This window comes from Micromys minutus (genome assembly GCF_963924665.1).
Source record: "Micromys minutus genome assembly, chromosome: 28".
Lineage (NCBI taxonomy): Eukaryota > Metazoa > Chordata > Mammalia > Rodentia > Muridae > Micromys > Micromys minutus.
In genome coordinates this window covers 18,696,452-18,713,801 of record NC_137963.1, presented here as the reverse complement: position 1 = coordinate 18,713,801, position 17,350 = coordinate 18,696,452, and the positions used below count along the sequence as shown (strand labels likewise).

General features: G+C 44.8%; 1 protein-coding gene across 1 annotated transcript in view; it reads right to left on the bottom strand.

Moving 5' to 3' along the window:
* SVEP1 (sushi, von Willebrand factor type A, EGF and pentraxin domain containing 1) overlaps window positions 1-17,350 on the bottom strand; it is a gene marked incomplete at its 5' end in the record, with an annotated part of 166,163 nt that overhangs the window by 121,981 nt on the left and 26,832 nt on the right. The window contains one exon of the mRNA XM_080940297.1: window positions 14,786-14,962. Within this exon, the coding sequence (XP_080796423.1) occupies window positions 14,786-14,962 (177 nt within the window). The remainder of the gene's footprint in view (window positions 1-14,785; window positions 14,963-17,350) is intronic.

Genomic DNA, 17,350 nt, shown 5'->3' with positions numbered 1-17,350 from the left:
TTTGGGCAGAAAGGGATAGATTGTATCTAGTCAGCTTCAGGAACTTCCTAAAGCCTTAGAGTTGTTTACACTTCAGGACCTTACCTAACTTCTCTGGAGGCTGTGTTTATAAGCATGGTATCTCATTTTTAGGGCAATCTACTATGACAATACACATCTTGAACACTGTCAAACCAAGATCCATAAAGATAAAAGAATATTTTGCTTAGGAAAAACAAAGTAAGTTAGTCCAGGACACATCCTGATTTCATTGAGTTAGGGAAAAGGAACAGTAAACAATCATTTCCTGTTTTTTTGTTTGTTTGTTTGTTTGTTTGTTTTGTTTTTTTAGTTTAAACTATTATTTTCAAGTTGCTAACATTGCATTTATAAGCTGATTTTTATTCCCCTTGGAGAACAGAGGATGACTCTACACTTGAATAGACACTTGCAAGGCATCTGCCTGGCTCCTCCTACATGGCACAGACCAGTACATGACCCAGTTCCAGGAGTAAAAGCGAAAGCACTATAAGCCCTGTATAAATTTATTGGGAGTGAATAGGACCACATGGACATATTAAAATGTCAGGAAAATCATGACCAAGCACTTACTGGACACACCAGACTTAGTACAAAGTAGAACTCCTCCACTTGGACCCCACAGAGAGGACATCTGAGTCCTCAGATGGTACCAGCTTCCTCTGACCTGTGTCAAAGGACCAACAGGCAGAGAGGCCTGCTGACTGCCCCCAGGGGCTTCAGCTCAATTCAGTCCCTGCTGTTGACACGGCACACTCATTTGATGTGTATTCATTTTATTCTCAAACTCTATTTAATCATAGGGAGAAAATTAAGTTTAAAGTCCTAAGCCCTAGGGGACCTGGAGACTTCCCAGTAGCTGAACAGCCTCTGCTGTAAGGAAGGCAGTTAGTTGTCTGAGTCTGGCTATCTTAAGGACAGCTTGTCTATCATACTGGCGGAGTCAAACTAAGTTCATGTTCTGAGGCCCAAGGACCAGCTCCTATCCTGATTGGTGGAAACTCCCTTGCTCGCCCCCTTATGTCAAAATATGATTGGACAATGCTGCACTCCGCCCCATTCCCGCTTGCTTTATAGTTTCACCTTTAAATATGCTGTGCAAGTTCCCTTTAGCGTTGCACTTGGGCCCCCATCAGTTCTGGGTCCTGATCTATCAGTAGTAGCTTGATTACAACACAATTTTGTCGTCTGCATTTACTTGGTGTTTGAGTCATGTTGGATCCAAGTGGACCCCATTACAGATATATGCCTTTCCTGTTGCCTCTTCTGGACCTCCTGTCTGTCTGTCTACCCATCTCTTTCATCTAGCCTTGGTCTTTCCTTGTCTCCTCTGTAGCTGGATTCAACACTACAGCTCAACTCTGACTCTGCGTTTTGACTCTAAAACAGTAGCTACGCTTTTCCAGAGAAGCTCCAGGCGGTTCGTTATGTCATATTTACAGACTCCTTTACATGTATATTAGTTACCCAGCTCTGGCTTCTTGAGCCTCTGGAATTCTTTGTCTCTAAGTCATTGTAGTCATTCTGTAATCCTTCCCCGGACACAGGGAGGGACGACGGGGAAGGAGAGAGATTTACTATGTGAAATGAAGTATGCGACCTGGCAGTTAATTTTAGTAATTGTCTTAGTCAGGGTTTCTATTCCTGCACAAAATATCATGACCAAGAAGCAGGTTGGGGAGGAAAGGGTTTATTCAGCTTACACTTCCACATTGCTGTTCATCACTAGAGGAAGTCAGGACTGGAACTCAAGCAGGTTAGGAAGCAGGAGCTAATGCAGAGGCCATGGAAAGATGTTACTTACTGGCTTCCCATGGCTTGCTCAGCCTGCTTTCTTATAGAACCCAGGTCTACCAGCCCAGGGATGGCTCCACCCACAATGGGCTGGGCCAGGGATGGCTCCACCCACAATGGGCTGGGCCCTCCCCCCTTGATCACTAGTTGATAAAATGCCTTACAGCTGGATCTCATGGAGGCATTTTCCCAACTGAGGCTCCTTACTCTGTGATAGCTCCAGCCTGTGTCAAGCTAACACAAAACCAGTCAGTACAGTCATTAAAAGTGGAATAAGGTAATTTGCATCTGACTTGGCAAAGGATATCAATTAAATGGGAATGTCTGGCAAAATTGCCACCAATGAGACAACTGCCCCTTGCAAACGTGTCCTTCATAAATCCTGACTCTGAAAAGACACAGTGTGTTCATGAAAAGACAGGCGTGTTTCATTCCTGCTGTTGACAGTATCTCGGGAGAGTGTAACTTGGTTTCTTTTTATCTTGGTGGGCTAAGCTGCCATGACAAAAATTAACTTAAGTGAGAAAGTCTAGTTTGGCTCAGAGTTTCTAGATTTCAGTCCACCATCACTTGGAAACCATAGCCACAGAGCTTGAGGGGATGGTCACATTGTATCCATTGTTAAGACACACCGAGCAACAAATGAATGCCTCTGGGCCTCCTTTCTCAGCTATGCAGTTCAGGATCCCAACTAGGCATGGTACCACTCACAGTGGGCAGGTCTTTTCACTTCAATCAAATACTTGAGATAATTCCTCATAGGCATGCCCTGAAATGATTCTAGATTATGTGAAGTTGACAATTGACACTACCAATCCCAGTGTGTTTAATAGGCATGCCAGAGGAGTTCAAGCCAACATCCAATGAAAATGTCCTATTTACGTACATATCAAAAGAATGAACTTAGAGCCAAAGAACTCTGTCGGACCCGGACTGAGGAGATCTTATATTCCACAAAACCCCTTGAGACTCTTCACTTTCAAAAATGGGGGATCTTTAAGACCTCATCTTTGGGCTGGAGAGATGGCTTAGTGGTTAAGAGCACTAGCTGCTCTTCCAGAGGTCTTGAGTTCAGTTCCCAGCAACCACATGGTGACTCACAACCATTTGTAATGGAATTCAACTCCCTCTTCTGGTGTGTCTTAAGACAATGACAGTGTACATACAGTGTACTTACGTAAAATAAATGAGTCTTTAAAAAAAAAAACACCTCATTTTCCTCCACTCTGACATGAATTACAAAACTATATGCCAAGCAAGAGCAGAAACAATAGAGGCACTCTGGGGCCCAGACCCCTTTGCTCTGACTAATGGCACTATTAATTTTACATATCTCTATGCCTTGTCTAAAGGCTTTCTACACATTGTAAGTTGGCCACAGGCATCAAGAGAGAAAATTAGAATTTCTTCTTCCCCTGCTTTGGACAAAGGGGGGGAAGAGGAAATCTATTACAAATCTCCCCGGTATTTGGACCAATGCTAACGTATGAAAAGATGAGAATGTGGAAGTACAGGGAAGGGCAGCTACAGATCACAGAGGCAGGGAAGGAGGAGCTTTGGGGGGTTGCGGGAACCTTTAAAGGAATCCTGTTTGTTTTTGGTAGAGCATGCATTGGTTTTTTTTTTTTTTTTGATTTGTTTATTTTTATTTAATTCTATTTAATCTACTCTGTTACATAATTTTTGGCCCTTGGCGCAGACATTATCTTGACTACTAAAAGATTCTCAGTGCATTAGGCAGAAGGAGGCTTTCTGGTAAGGAACACAGAATTGATCAGAACAGGCCTGTCAATCGTCTGAATAGGAAAATACCTTCCCGGGGAAGTTGCCTGTTCCAGAAACTTTAGGAAATATTGATAAGCCTGGCGAATCATGTAGGTCAGCACAAAGGTCTCTCTGCCATTCTTACTCCGTGACAGGGTTTTTCTCTGCAGTGGCCTCTCTTCCCCAGCTCTATTCTCACCGAGAAGAATGTCTTCCCGCACAATGATCTCTCTGCCCACTATCTGCTCTGGGAGACTGTCTTCCTTCTCTCTGGTCTCTCTGCACCTCCTACAGTGGAATGTCGCTAAGAAAGTTTCTCGAATTCTCTAGAACTGTTTCCTCTTTTGCAAATAAGGAAAGTGAGTAGGAAAACGCATGGAGAGTGGCAGGTTGGCTTGGCACAGACCATGTCTAGAGCGTCAACATTAACTTGCCCCTTAAAGGACAATGCCCGAGAAACTACTTGTAAGCAGTTTTCCACAGATGTCTGACGACTCTCTCAAGGGGACACTGATGTTGGTGGTGTGGAGTTTATTAGAGTTATTAGTGATGTAGCAGTTTAAATGAGATACATCCTCCATGGGCTCATGTACAATCAGTCCCCAGTTGATGACATGCTGTTTGGGAAAGTTATCAAACAGGGGGTAGACTTTCAGGGCTTATAGTCTACCATGCTCTCTCTCTCTCTCTCTCTCTCTCTCTCTCTCTCTCTCTCTCTCTCTCTGTCTCTCTCTCTCTGTCTCTCCCCCTCCCTCCCTCTCACTCTCCCCCATCCCTCCCTCCTCTTCTTTCTCTCCCTCCCCCTCCCTCCCTCCCACTCTCCCCCATCCCTCCCTCCTCTTCTTTCTCTCCCTCCCCCTCCCTCCCTCTCTTCTCCCTTCCCTCTCTTTCTCCCTTCCCTCTCTCCTCCTCCCTCCCTCTCTCTCCCTTCCTCCTTCTCTCTCCCTCCCTCTCTCTCTCCCTCCCTTCCTCCCTCTCTCTTTTCCCTCTCTCCCTCTTTCCCCCTCCTTCCCTTTCTCTCCCTTCCTCCCTCTCTCCCCCTCCCCCTTCCTCTCTCTCCCTCCCTCCATCTCTCTTCCTCCCTCTCTCTCTCCCTCCTTTCCTCCCTCTCTCTTTCCCTCTCTCCCTCTTTCCCCCTCCTTCCCTTTCTCTCCCTTCCTCCCTCTCTCCCCCTCCCCCTTCCTCTCTCTCCCTCCCTCCCTCCCTCCCTCTCTCCCTCCCCACCTCTGTCTATGCTTCCTGAGTATGCATGAAGAGGTGATGACCCAGCCTCCTGCTCCCTATATCATGTCAAACTCTCCTCACCATCATGAGCTCTATCCTCCAATATCCCCCAGTCCCCTAGCTTTAGTCAGAATCACTGTCCCCACCCCCTGCTTTAACTTGCTTTTAGTCTTATTTTCTCATAGCAGGGAAGTAACGGATACAAATGTGGCGGACGGAATGCCATCAACACCATATTCACGCCACAGTGATCCATCTCACTGTCCCCTTGAGTCACATTTCAAATAATGAGAGGAGGGGATTTAAGCTGATGACCTGGGGTACACCAAGGCCCCTCAATAGTTAAATATTACTTTAAATTTGGTTTAGCTTTTTTCAGGGACTGAAACTCAGTAGCAAGACTCTGCCTCCCAACTCTTTTAACTACTGACCTGTATACTGCTTTTTCTCAAATTTAACAGCTTTCAAGTAAGTCCCCTCAAAAATGTTTGTGCCAAGGATTCAAAATAATTGCATGTTATTGAAGAGGCTGCTGTCATATAAATAATTGTTTTTTGTTTTACATCTGCTGGCTGGCACTTTCATGAAACATTCAACATCTTTTTGTATTAAAACATGCAAATTGACATATTTTTAAAGGCTTAAGTTGCATAATAAAGCCTATGATTACTCCTAAGGTCTCAAACATTTATGTTCAGTTTAAGAACAGACATTTGGTGTTTCAGTACTGTCTTCCTGGGTTTTTATTTGAATGTAGGTTTGCTCACAAAAGTTGTTTTTGAAATTCTAAAAATAACCAATAATGTTTAGCAGGCTACTTGGACTCAACATTCCCCTGATGTGAACAGTACCCAAGAGGCTAAGACCAGACTACCCCTGAAGAAGGGGGGAAGGAGGAAGGGGAGGGGGAGGAGGGGGAAGGGGAGGAGGGGAAAGAGGGGGGAGGGGAGGAGGGGGAGGAGGGGAAAAGGGGGGAGGGGAGGGGGAGAAGGAGAAGCCCACCTTCATATTTATCTCCCTCCAGGAGTTGAAGCCCAGTATCATTTCTGCCTCCCCCTCTCTGTCATCAGCCTGTCATTTGTTCCTCTATCTCTTTCTAAATACAAACAGACTGAGATGTAAGAATGTAGCTAGAATCCAGCTGTTGCTCAGACCCCAGGACCACAGCTGCCCTTCTCAACTCAGATACCCACAGGCACCCTACTGAGACATTACTTCTGAATCTTTTGCTAACAGACTCCCTAGGGCTTACATCAAAATGCTTGGCCACACATGCTGCCTCAGATCCCCTTCCCTGACTCCTGCCTGGGAATCAGAGGCTAGAGACAGTCATGCCTTGTAAAACTTCCCCTACTTCTTCCAATGAGCCCCAATTTCTTCTCTTCCAAGACCCCTCCATTCTGATGTCGGTGCTGGGGTTTGCACTGTCTTTAGAGTCTCTACCGTACTGTTTTCTCTCTGTCTACAGCATTAATAATTCATCTAATAAGCCCCATGCCCCCCAATAATCTATCCCTGTGTCTACCTGAACCTCCAAATAAGACCTTTCAGCTTTCAGTTCGTCTTCCATTTTTCAAGAGATGCATCCTTCCTGTGGAGGTAGGGCCATTCATAAGACGCCAGGAAATAGAGCTAGTCTCTATCAGGAGTCTTTACAAGCAGTGTCCAGGACTCACCAACCATTAGCCATGACATTTTGTAACATAACACGACAGAGGTAGGGCCCAGAGCCTGTTGACTCCACTTCTGGACCAAGACTGAACTTTGTTCATGGATGATTACCCTTGCTTGCACTACCTTGATATTCACATGGTGGCTCACACTAACTCCTAGAGCAGTAAAGCAGCCAATCTGGGCTACCCTTCTCATAGCATTCATTCCAGGTCAGTAAACTATGTGATCTAGTTTGCTTTTTGCCAATCTGATAAAACACTAAAAACAACCTGGGGGATAAAAGGGCTTATTTTAGCTTACAGGTTACTGCCCATCACGTTCAAAGCTTGAGTTAAGAGTTCCAGTACAAGCTCAAGGCAGGAGCCTGGAGTCAGGAACTGAAGCAGAGACTGCCTGGGAGAAATGCTACTCTTTGTCTTTTATAGCTCAGGTTCACTGCCTAGGGATGGCACTGCCCATGGTGGGCTGGTATATCGATTAGCAATGAAGAAAATACCTTTACAGACACGCTTACAGGCCAATCAGCTGCAAGCAACTCCTGACCTGAGGTTCTCTCTCCCCAGGTACCTCAAATGGACAACTGAGGCTACCTATGAAAGTACTCATAAGAACCCTAATCTTCAAGACGTTTCTTTCAATGGAGACATCTTGTGGTTTACTCCTTCAGATTGTAGATAGTGAGCTTTACTGCCTAGTTCATTGTTCTCTCAAAATCTAGAGGGTGAGTTCACTCACTCTTTGCCATTCCCTTCCCTGTTACCCTAGTGGATGGTCACTGTGTGCAACCCCCCTTTTAACTCAATAAACAAGGCCCTGGAAGCCCCACCTCACCTCAGGCACTGTGCTGCCCAGCAGAACTCCAGGACTTAACCAGGCAAGAGTGATACAAAGAGGCACTTGAGTTAGTACATTGAGGAAAAACCCACTGGCGCCTTCTCAAAAATCGAGAACACGGTGCCAATAATGATACAGCACCCACTCATTTCCTAAGTTAAATGTTTTCCCAGTGCCTCCATTTCAATGAAGTTGAGAAGGAACCGAAAGGAATTATCAACTGATAAGTCATTAATAGTCGTTTTGTGATGACAGAGAACTGATATCACCTTTGGCATGGAAGTTAGAAGAATTCAACCCCATCAGCATGACACGACTTGTCCCAGGCCTGGCAGAAATGAAGACATTCTACGGAGACACCTGGACCTCAATCGTAGTATCAGACCATTAAATTAATAGATGCCAGAGAGATGGGAATTTGCCTAGGAATCCTCATGCTGGAAGGGGAAGGCTTACATATCACAAAGGATACATAATTTTAACAACTTGTTAGACCTGACATCATGAAGTCTGGATAATGGTAGGTCAACAGTGGGCAGGACCATGCCTTGTCTGTGGCTGCTTGAATGTGCACGTTTTTGTTTAAACTTTGACCTCACATCAGCAGGAGTGCCTTGTGGGATTTGCTGGATCGCTTTGTCCCTCTTCCTATTTTCTGCTTCTCACTTTTAATTCTGCTCCTTTAGTCCTGTTGAGAAGTCTTAGCCAACTACATGAAAACCAATCGGGGATACATAGGTTTTTCAATTTTTTGGCACGTGATCCAGAATGCTTGACAGCACGGCTTAGCAGAGTTTCAATACTTCCCTCTGTCTCCTTGTCCTGGTAAAGGAAAGAACCACTTGCAATGGGGCTGGGAGGGGAAGTTTTGTGTTACAACGGAAAGCAGAATTGTTGGTTGCGATTCCTGAAAGTTTTAGGCTGCTGGGTAAGTTGCTATACATATTTCTAGGGAGTAAAGTACATTGTCACTAGAGGTTTTAGGATCCATCCCATCTGTGGTGGTTTGAATGAGAACATTCCCATAGACTCATGTGTCACTGTTGGATGCCAGTTAGTGGCATTGTTTTCGGTGGTTATGGATTCTTCTGGAAGGTATGAGAAGTTTGTCACTGAGGAGCAGGCTTTGAGATTTCATAGCCTTACCTTGCCCCACTTCCTGCCAGACTCCCACCCCCATTTCCTGTATACGGATAAAGATGAGATCTCCCACTTTTGCCACTACCATTCCCCTCACCCCAAGCCCCAAGCCCACACTGTGGACTCTCACTCTCTGGAATCCTAAGCCAAAGTAAATGATTTCTTCTGTAAGATGGTTCTGGGTCATGGTATTTTTATCACAACGGCAGAACATGAACTGATACATACCAATGCATACCCATGGTCTAAACATGTGCTTTATTGCTACATCACTGGGGTCGACTGGAAAACACCCTCTGGGCTCATCATCACCCACCCCGAGGGGAAACCAGAGCACATCAGCCTGCTCTAGGCAGCAGACACAAGCGTTCTCCTTGAGAGGAAGCCGTGTATACACACTAGCTGTGTTCCCTCATAAAAAGCAGAGAGGAATTCGTTGCACACATTCCTTACACCTTGTAAATCCATCACTAAGTACTGCTAGGGATTCTTTTTTTGGGGGGGGAGGGGGGTTAGGAGGGAACAGCTAAGCTCTGTTCAGAGGACAAGATTTCCAAATGTTTTTGTTTTCAATGCAAGAATTTCTAGAATTCTTTGTCTTCTCTTTCCAAAGGAATGGCATAATATTTATACAGAAGGAAACTCTCTCTCTCTCTCTCTCTCTCTCTCTCTCTCTCTCTCTCTCTCTCTCTGTGTGTGTGTGTGTGTGTGTGTTTGCACATGCACGTGCATGTACAGGGTGGGAGTGGAGATTACATACATCCCCCTTGAGGAAATATAATATAGCTAGAACTTCTTTCAAGTTACACAGGGGCCCCGTCCTTGGCCCAAATGGATGTACAATTTCAGTTGGTCCATTCCACATTTACTGAAATAGTCTCTGGAAAGAAGCAGTGTCCTCAAGATGCCTATTGGCCCTGGACTCCACGCCTCCCATCTCCCATCCTCTCTTGGGGAATCCAGAACAGCTGCAACTACTTGGATTTACAAGAGTTCCCTGGCTGTTTGAAACTGATTTGATGATCTAACCATCTTAAAATGGCTATTCTAGCAAATCTGTTGTGTGTTGCGTTTAATTTATTGTTGACAAGGGCCAACCAAATATAAATGTTTTTGTTTCAAATATACCAACCACATTGTAAAAAATAAATGTGTTGTGTCACATGCTCACATGTTTTTGGCCAGGGGATTTGGTGGTGGTGAAGCAGGCACAGAGGAAAAAAAAAATACAAATGCCCGAGGTTTCAGTTGTGAGCTTTGTCCAGAATATCCTGATATCAAAGTTAAGTTCTTACTAATTTTCTCTTTTCAGGACTTTCATAAAGCCAGAGATTGAACCCAGTGGGGCTTTGTACTTGTGATGATTGATCTTGAGTTTTGATTTGATGGGTTTTATAAGTGCCATGAAAACAAGCATCTGAGGATGCCTGTGATGAAGTTTCTCGGATAGGTAAACTGAGGGCCCGACACCCACCCTAGGTCCAGAGTGCACCATTTCTTGGGCTGAGGTTCTGGGCTGAAAAACCAGGTGACACTGAGCTGGGCACCAGCGTCCCTCACCCTCTGCTTCCCGACTCTGACGTTCTGTGACCAGCTGCCCTGAGTTTCAGGTGTCGTCCCTTCTGTGTCATGAGGGAATGAATCTACGGAAACAGGAAGGTGAAATAACCCATCCCTCCATTCAGTCGGTTCTGTGTCATGGTCTGTCTGGTTTGTCCCAGCAATGTGTGAAGTAACAGGTACTTTATGTGAGCACTATATGCTGTCTATGTGCACTGTGTGAGCACTATATACTGTCTATGTGCACCGTGTGAGCACTATATGCCGTCTATGTGCACCGTGTGAGCACTATATGCTGTCTATGTGCACTGTGTGAGCACTATATGCTGTCTATGTGCACCGTGTGAGCACTATATGCCGTCTATGTGCACTGTGTGAGCACTATATGCTGTCTATGTGCACTGTGTGAGCACTATATGCTGTCTATGTGCACCGTGTGAGCACTATATGCTGTCTATGTGCACCGTGTGAGCACTATATGCTGTCTATGTGCACCGTGTGAGCACTATATGCCGTCTATGTGCACCGTGTGAGCACTATATGCCGTCTATGTGCACCGTGTGAGCACTATATGCTGTCTATGTGCACCGTGTGAGCACTATATGCTGTCTATGTGCACCGTGTGAGCACTATATGCTGTCTACGTGGACTATGTCACTGTTGCCTCATTCGTTATGCAGTCTGAAGGGAAGCAGCTGGACACACAGAGCAGGGAGTCACTGCCATCAGTGTGATGACCCAGGCACAAAGACAATGGTTATTTGTGCTCAGAACAGAAGCCAGAAGCCTGAGGCTAGGGCTGGGGACGAGACAGCATGGAATTCAGGGAAGAGTGTAAGAGTTCTGACTTTGAGATCAAAGGGAAAGAAAGCACCAGATCCTCGAAATCTTTTATATTATACTGTGGGGGTTTTAACTTATTCTATGAAGGGACCGGAGTTTAACACTGCCAGGCAGGGATTTTACATAACTCCTCCTCTTCTTCTCGAACACAGTTGAACAATATGAAGCTGCTACTTTCTAAGTTGAAAATGATCAAATAATGATAATCTCACTGGGAATAAATTAACTTAAATTTTAATATTAAAATTTTACACATGGCTTCAATCTTGCCCTATAGCCTAGCCTGGCTTTGATGAAAGCGTGCATCATATGTTTACCTTGACCCTATGTTATTAGTCTGAACATATTTGTTCAATGTGTATTATTGAGGCTAGACAAGAGACACAGGAGCTAGACACTTAGGTTCACACATCTCATCTCTATTAGCTATATTTTTGTGGAAAAATTTATTTGACCTCTCAAGATTTTAATTCTTCTTCTCTGACATGGACCATTACTTGGGAGTTAAATTAGTTGATATATTTTAATGTTCAAAGAGGTATTTCACATCTAGTGCCTTTATATGATGTTGCTATCAGTTAAGCTGCTGCCTCAACATAAACATTGTCATCATCATTACAATCCAGTTGCATATGGAGGGTTAAGGACGATGACCGTAGATTAGTAATAGAAATGGGAGCAATATATTTCTTGATTTTCTCAACTAAAGCTACAGCCTATTCACATATACATTTGTCTACATAAACATCGACATGTGTGTCCACATAGATATCTATATATTTATTATATTAATATAGATCTGTATACCTAGACATAAACGTGTGTGTGCACATAATTGAGTTCATTTTACAATAGAAACTAAGAATCAAAAGATTGACTTGCCCAGTGTCACATCCTTCAGTAGAGAGGAACTGACTTTACACGTTTCAGAGGGATGCTGGGTTTTGTCTAACCAGTGGAATTTGGAGAAATGGAGCTCTCTTTGGACCTGATAGAAATTAGAGATTTAAGCCTATGTATATATTTCAATGTTTATGAATATTTTGAGCATAGTCCCATATTTCTGGCCTTGGAAAAGCAATACACACACGCAGTTACTTTCAAAAACTAGAACACTGCCCAGCATGAGAGCTTAGAAGTGGCCCAGAACTTTCAGAACAGTGCCCTGGCTGGCTCTATGTCCTACTGATGCCTAGACATGTGGCCCCCAGCAAAGCTCATCTCCCCAAGGCCTCAATTTCCTCTTACAAAAACAAGAGGTTTAGAACAGATCATCCCCAAGGTAGCTTCTGGCTCTAAAAAGGAATGGCTGGCTTCTGAGAGATGACAGATATTTCTTCGAGGGCACATACTCGGCACAAATTCTGACCACTAGAACGGATGTTGGCATCCTTTCCACTGGGCAGAGTGGTAGCCTAGGCAGTCTTCAAACCTTAGTGAAGCACGTTACGCCTTCTGGGGAGCCCGAGCTTCATTCCATGGCATTTCTATTTGATGGCATTGATTGAAGTTTGTAATTACAAATTGACCCATGTGGCTAGGGTGTAGGCCCAAGGCAAAGCGAATGCTTTCGGGTTCCTGCTGGACAGGCTGCTGCACAACAGAATCTAAAAGGCCCTTCTTCCTCTAAAGGTTTCAGCACTGCATCCTACTGACCTAATATCTCTCTCTGCCTTTTGAAAGGACAAGCCTTGTCCTGGAGCTTTCATGCCTGTCAGGAGAACACTGTCCATTTTCCCATAGCTTATTTTCTCTTGGGCCAGAGCAGTCACCCACGAGTGTTCCCATCCAACCATGCAAAGTCACCGTGTGTATCAAAGAGTTCAAATCCCACTTTTGCCTTTAACACTTAAAACCAACATCTGAAGATGACAAAATGCATATTTAACTGTATCTGATTTTGGTCTTGACTGTCAGTAAGCATGCAATGGAGGCTTACTAACTCAAGAGAATGGATTAAAACGAATCCTTCTGTGAATGATCTTGGAGGGGAAAGAACAGCAGAAGGCCTCCAGTCCCTTTTGTTGACACTCCAATGACAACTACATGCTATAGACTGTTGTTTCTTTCAGCATTTAGTTCCCATCGGGGACAAAGGGTTGTAAATGGCCACTTTTTTTTCTCTTTTTTTCTCTTTCTTTCTTTTCTTTTCTTTTTGTTTTTTTTTTTTGTTTGTTTTTTTGTTTTTTATTTTTGTTTTTTTGCAGTTCACCCTGTGGGATGCAAGCTTCTAGTGTCTTGACGAAATGAAGACTATGGCCTACAGTGACCACCAGGCATTCACAGTTATGACAGCATTTAGTGGCAAGGAACAGTTCGGTCTAGGACCACACAGAAGGCAGACATGCTGACCACACAGCATCAAGCAACAAAAATGGAATTTTCTGCCGGTGTTTGGTAGGTTAGGACGGGAAGGGTGAGGGAGGGGGTGTTGTGGAGAGTTCCAAGCCTGGCTGTTGATGACAGTGTGGAGTGTGGGAAGATATGAGAGAAGGAAAAATCAAGAGGCGGCTCCGGCTCCGCCAGCCAGGAGGCCGATGGGTTGATCTTTTTTTTCCTTTCTGCTTAAGCGGAGAAGCCTGCTGGGTGGGGTGGGAATGGGGCCAAGAAAGTAGCAGTTCTGCTGGGTGAACACGGATGGTCAGACCTGGCAAGAATGTGTCTGCCATCTGGCATCGGAGCCAGGGGAGGCAGGAGATATGAAGGGATGTAAAAGGAGGCACAATACAAACAAGAGCGAGTTACACAACGACTCACGTCCCACAAGGAGGGAGGAAGGAATGACCAAAGAAGAATAGCAGCTACAGGGGCGAGCCATGTGTCGGCGATGCAGCCCAGGCCTCTCAACAGAACGCCAGAGCAAAATCATGCTCCATGAATTTTCAACAGGGAGCAATCTTGTAGTACAGAGGAAACCAGACCCCTGTCCCTGTTCCTATGTGGTCTCCGTGGGAAACAAGTTCCATGGATACAGATGTTCCAAAGAGCATGTCATAGAAACCTGCAAGCTACTGTTTTAGCTTAAAAAAAGATCAGTATACACAATTTTATACAGAAAAATGACAGACTACTACAAATATTAGTTCTACCTAACGTAATACGATGCGGGGCACAGGACCCCGGAGAACATCCCATGATGCACTGTTAGTGTCTTCTTAGGTGTCCCAGAGAAGTGGGACTGAGCTCTATTTCTCAGTGGTGCCACTGTTGGAACAGTTCCATTTCCTTTTGTGGGGCTCTGTGACGATCTAGAAGGTCATCTGGATTACGCTGCTGGTTTGATGGTCATCTGACAAGTATTTATAGATCAGGGACCAGTATCCCACTGGCTTCAGTGTCATGGAGACCAAGGCATAATTTAGCTTTAGGCACCTAGAAGCCAGGGTAACTACAGATAAAAACACTTGAAATCGTTTCCTATACATTCTGAGACCTTGTAAGCTCTCTCTCTCTCTCTCTCTCTCTCTCTCTCTCTCTCTCTCTCTCTCTCTCTCTGACAGATTATAAGAAGCCTCATATCAGACAGACTCCCTTCTCCCATTAGACGTCATTCTAGACAAGTCCATGTTCAGCCAACTCCAAAACATCTCCGAGAACCCACTTAAGATCCTAACCACCACACAGTGGATGTCAGGATCACCAAAAGCCCACTTAGGATCCTAACTGCCATTCAGGGTCAGAGAACCCACTTAGGATCCTAACCACCGCTCAGGGTCAGAGAACCCACTTAGGATCCTAACCACCACTCAGGGTCAGAGAACCCACTTAAGATCCTAACCACCTCACAGGGATGTCAGGATCACTGAGACCAATGGAACTGCTTGGTGGATGGCCGGGGTCAATCATAAACACTTTTGAAGCCATCAAGTTCCAGACACTCATTTGTTGCCCAGCAACAGACAGCCGACACAGGCATCCTCAAACCGAGACTCACCTGTACACTCGAACTGTAGACCTTTCCCGTAATAGCCCTTCTCACAGATGCATTCAAACTGACCCGTGTGTGTCCCACATTTGCAGCTGGCCAGTCTGTCACAGCAGTCTTTCCCAGCCTCACAGAGATGAGAGCAGTAGGCCATATCCTCTTGGATAAAACTCCCAGAAGGTAGATCTACCAAGAACCAAAGATATAAGGCAATCTTAAAAAAAAAAAAATAACGGTTGGTTGTCACATTTTTCTAATCATTACAAATCAAGAACAAACTGGAGGGGAAAAAAAAGTCCTTTGAATCTGTTTCCCACCGCTTCCTACCTCCGCCCACACATATGAATGCGGGCTGTTTGCAGGAAAATACTCTGGGGGTCAGTTTTGGCCAATTCCGTTATTTCAGTCTGGGACTTCATCCTAAGTGCTTCAGGGCACTCGGGGTCAGGCAGTGTAGACTGGAATCTCCAGATGCAGCAGGTAATTAACACACTTGGTGCTTCAGATCGCTGCTCTGGCTTCCAACAGCAGCATTCCCTGACCTCTGTGTGAGGTCAGGCAGCAGTGGCCAGACTTTCTAAATCCTGCTCAAGCTGGAAATAAAACCACTGTCCTGATCACTGTGCTGACTATAGGCTACTGGCTTTAGAATAAATAGCACCCTGTGTGTAGTCGTATGATTTAGGAATAGCAACACATACCATAAGAACATAAACCATAACCCAGCCTGCTTCTTAGTTGAAGTACAGAAACACGTGTTATGTAGAAAGAGACCGTACTGAGTATTTGAGGCAGGAGCGGGAAGAAAGTATGCCAGGAATCCTTGAGTACAACCATTCAGACAATTGGCTTACGGCTGGGTTAAGGCTGAGCCTGGACGGATGGCTGGCTTCGTCCAGATACAGGGATGGGCCCCTAGTAAGAATGCAAGTGGGGGACTGTCGGCAGAGCAAACAGTCTGCAGAGGAAGCTCTGGGAAGGGGATGAGAGATGGTCTCAAACGGGAAACATCTGCACGGCAACTGGGAATTATCAGGAAGGCCGAGCCTCAAGGAAAGGAGATCAGCAGAACCAGGCGCTGCCAGCCCAGAGCCAGTGCTATGCACAGAGGTCCCTGGGAATTAGTGCTGAGAAACTGGACCAGAGGTTTGTTGGCAACAGAGGACCTTAGGGAACAAGCAACGCCTGGCTTCCAGCGCTGATACAGTAGTGTTCAGGCCCAGGAGAGGAGTAAGTGGAGGGTTAAGTAAATGAAGATCTATTCTGCAGCCTGGAGGCTGACAGTGGGTCCCTCCAAGTAGAAGTGTACAAAGGTGCGGTCATCGGACTCACCTCTCATGTGCTTGTGTCTTTTGAGAAAAACTGGAGCTTCTTCCATTAAGTCCCAGTGTGCGCCAGCAAAACAACCTTTTCCCCGAAAGCCCTGACTGCTCTTATTTCTACACCAACTCAATGTAGGGCAGAGGCAATTGTCCCAAAAGATAGAGCGACAATTGGACTAGTGATTCATTTGATTCAGCTCATCTTTAGATTATAATGCTCATAACTTTATACTTGCAATTAGTAATACCCACGACCTCCAGCTGTAGTCTCCCTGTGCCCCCAGAGGGCATCCTTTAAAAAATAAGAAAAAAAAAAAAAAAAAAAAAAACTAAGGAACTGCTGGTTACTTCTGACCAAACATGTGCTAGACAATGAAGTCTCCGTGAGATGTGGAGGTTCCTTCCTCAGAAATCTGTGGCACATATTATGCAACTCCTACTTTGAAAGAGGAGCAAAGATGGAAACCCATACTTGGCTGCCTGAAGCAATTAATAACCGCTTCTATTTAATAAGTAATTAAGAGCAATAAAAATGGGCACTGGGCCTTTATAAACGCCATCAGTAATTTACTTCTTGGTTGTATTTATTTAGTCTGAATATGTGGGCACACACTGGACCCCTCTTTCCACCCTATGAGTCTTGGGGATCCAGCTCAGGTTGTAGGTCTTAGCAGCAAGCATTTTTCACCCAAGAATCCATTTTTCAGATCCCACAGTGGTTTTCTATTTTTTTTTTTTTTTTTTTTTTTTTTATGTCTTTACCTTTTTGACTCCCATACAACCCTGGGAAATAAGTTCTATTCTCATTCTCTATTCTGTTGACCAGAACCTAAAAAGTGCTAAAAGATATATAGGTTGCCTCCAGATCACTCACTTAATAGACATGGAACAAGAGTCCAAATCCAAGAACTCTGAATGTTTATGGCCTACCTTTTAGGAATTACACCAGCTGTAAGCCTAGTCTTTAAACCTAAGCCTGGTTTTCAGCTCCGAACTCACTCCCAACTCTACCCCACATTTTTCTAAGAGTCTTAATCCCAGTACCTTTAGCTAGGAGCCCCACCTGCAGAGAGGCTAATCCTTTTTACTAGAGCAACAGCAACAGCCTCACTGCCCACTTGAAACTGCTCTCTTGGAATTCCAGGAGGGATAACCTGGCTTTGTGGAGCCTCATGGGTTCTTTGAATATATTGTTATGATTCTCAACTTACTTTGAATTCTTTTTCACTCGAGTACCTGCCAGGACCGCGGC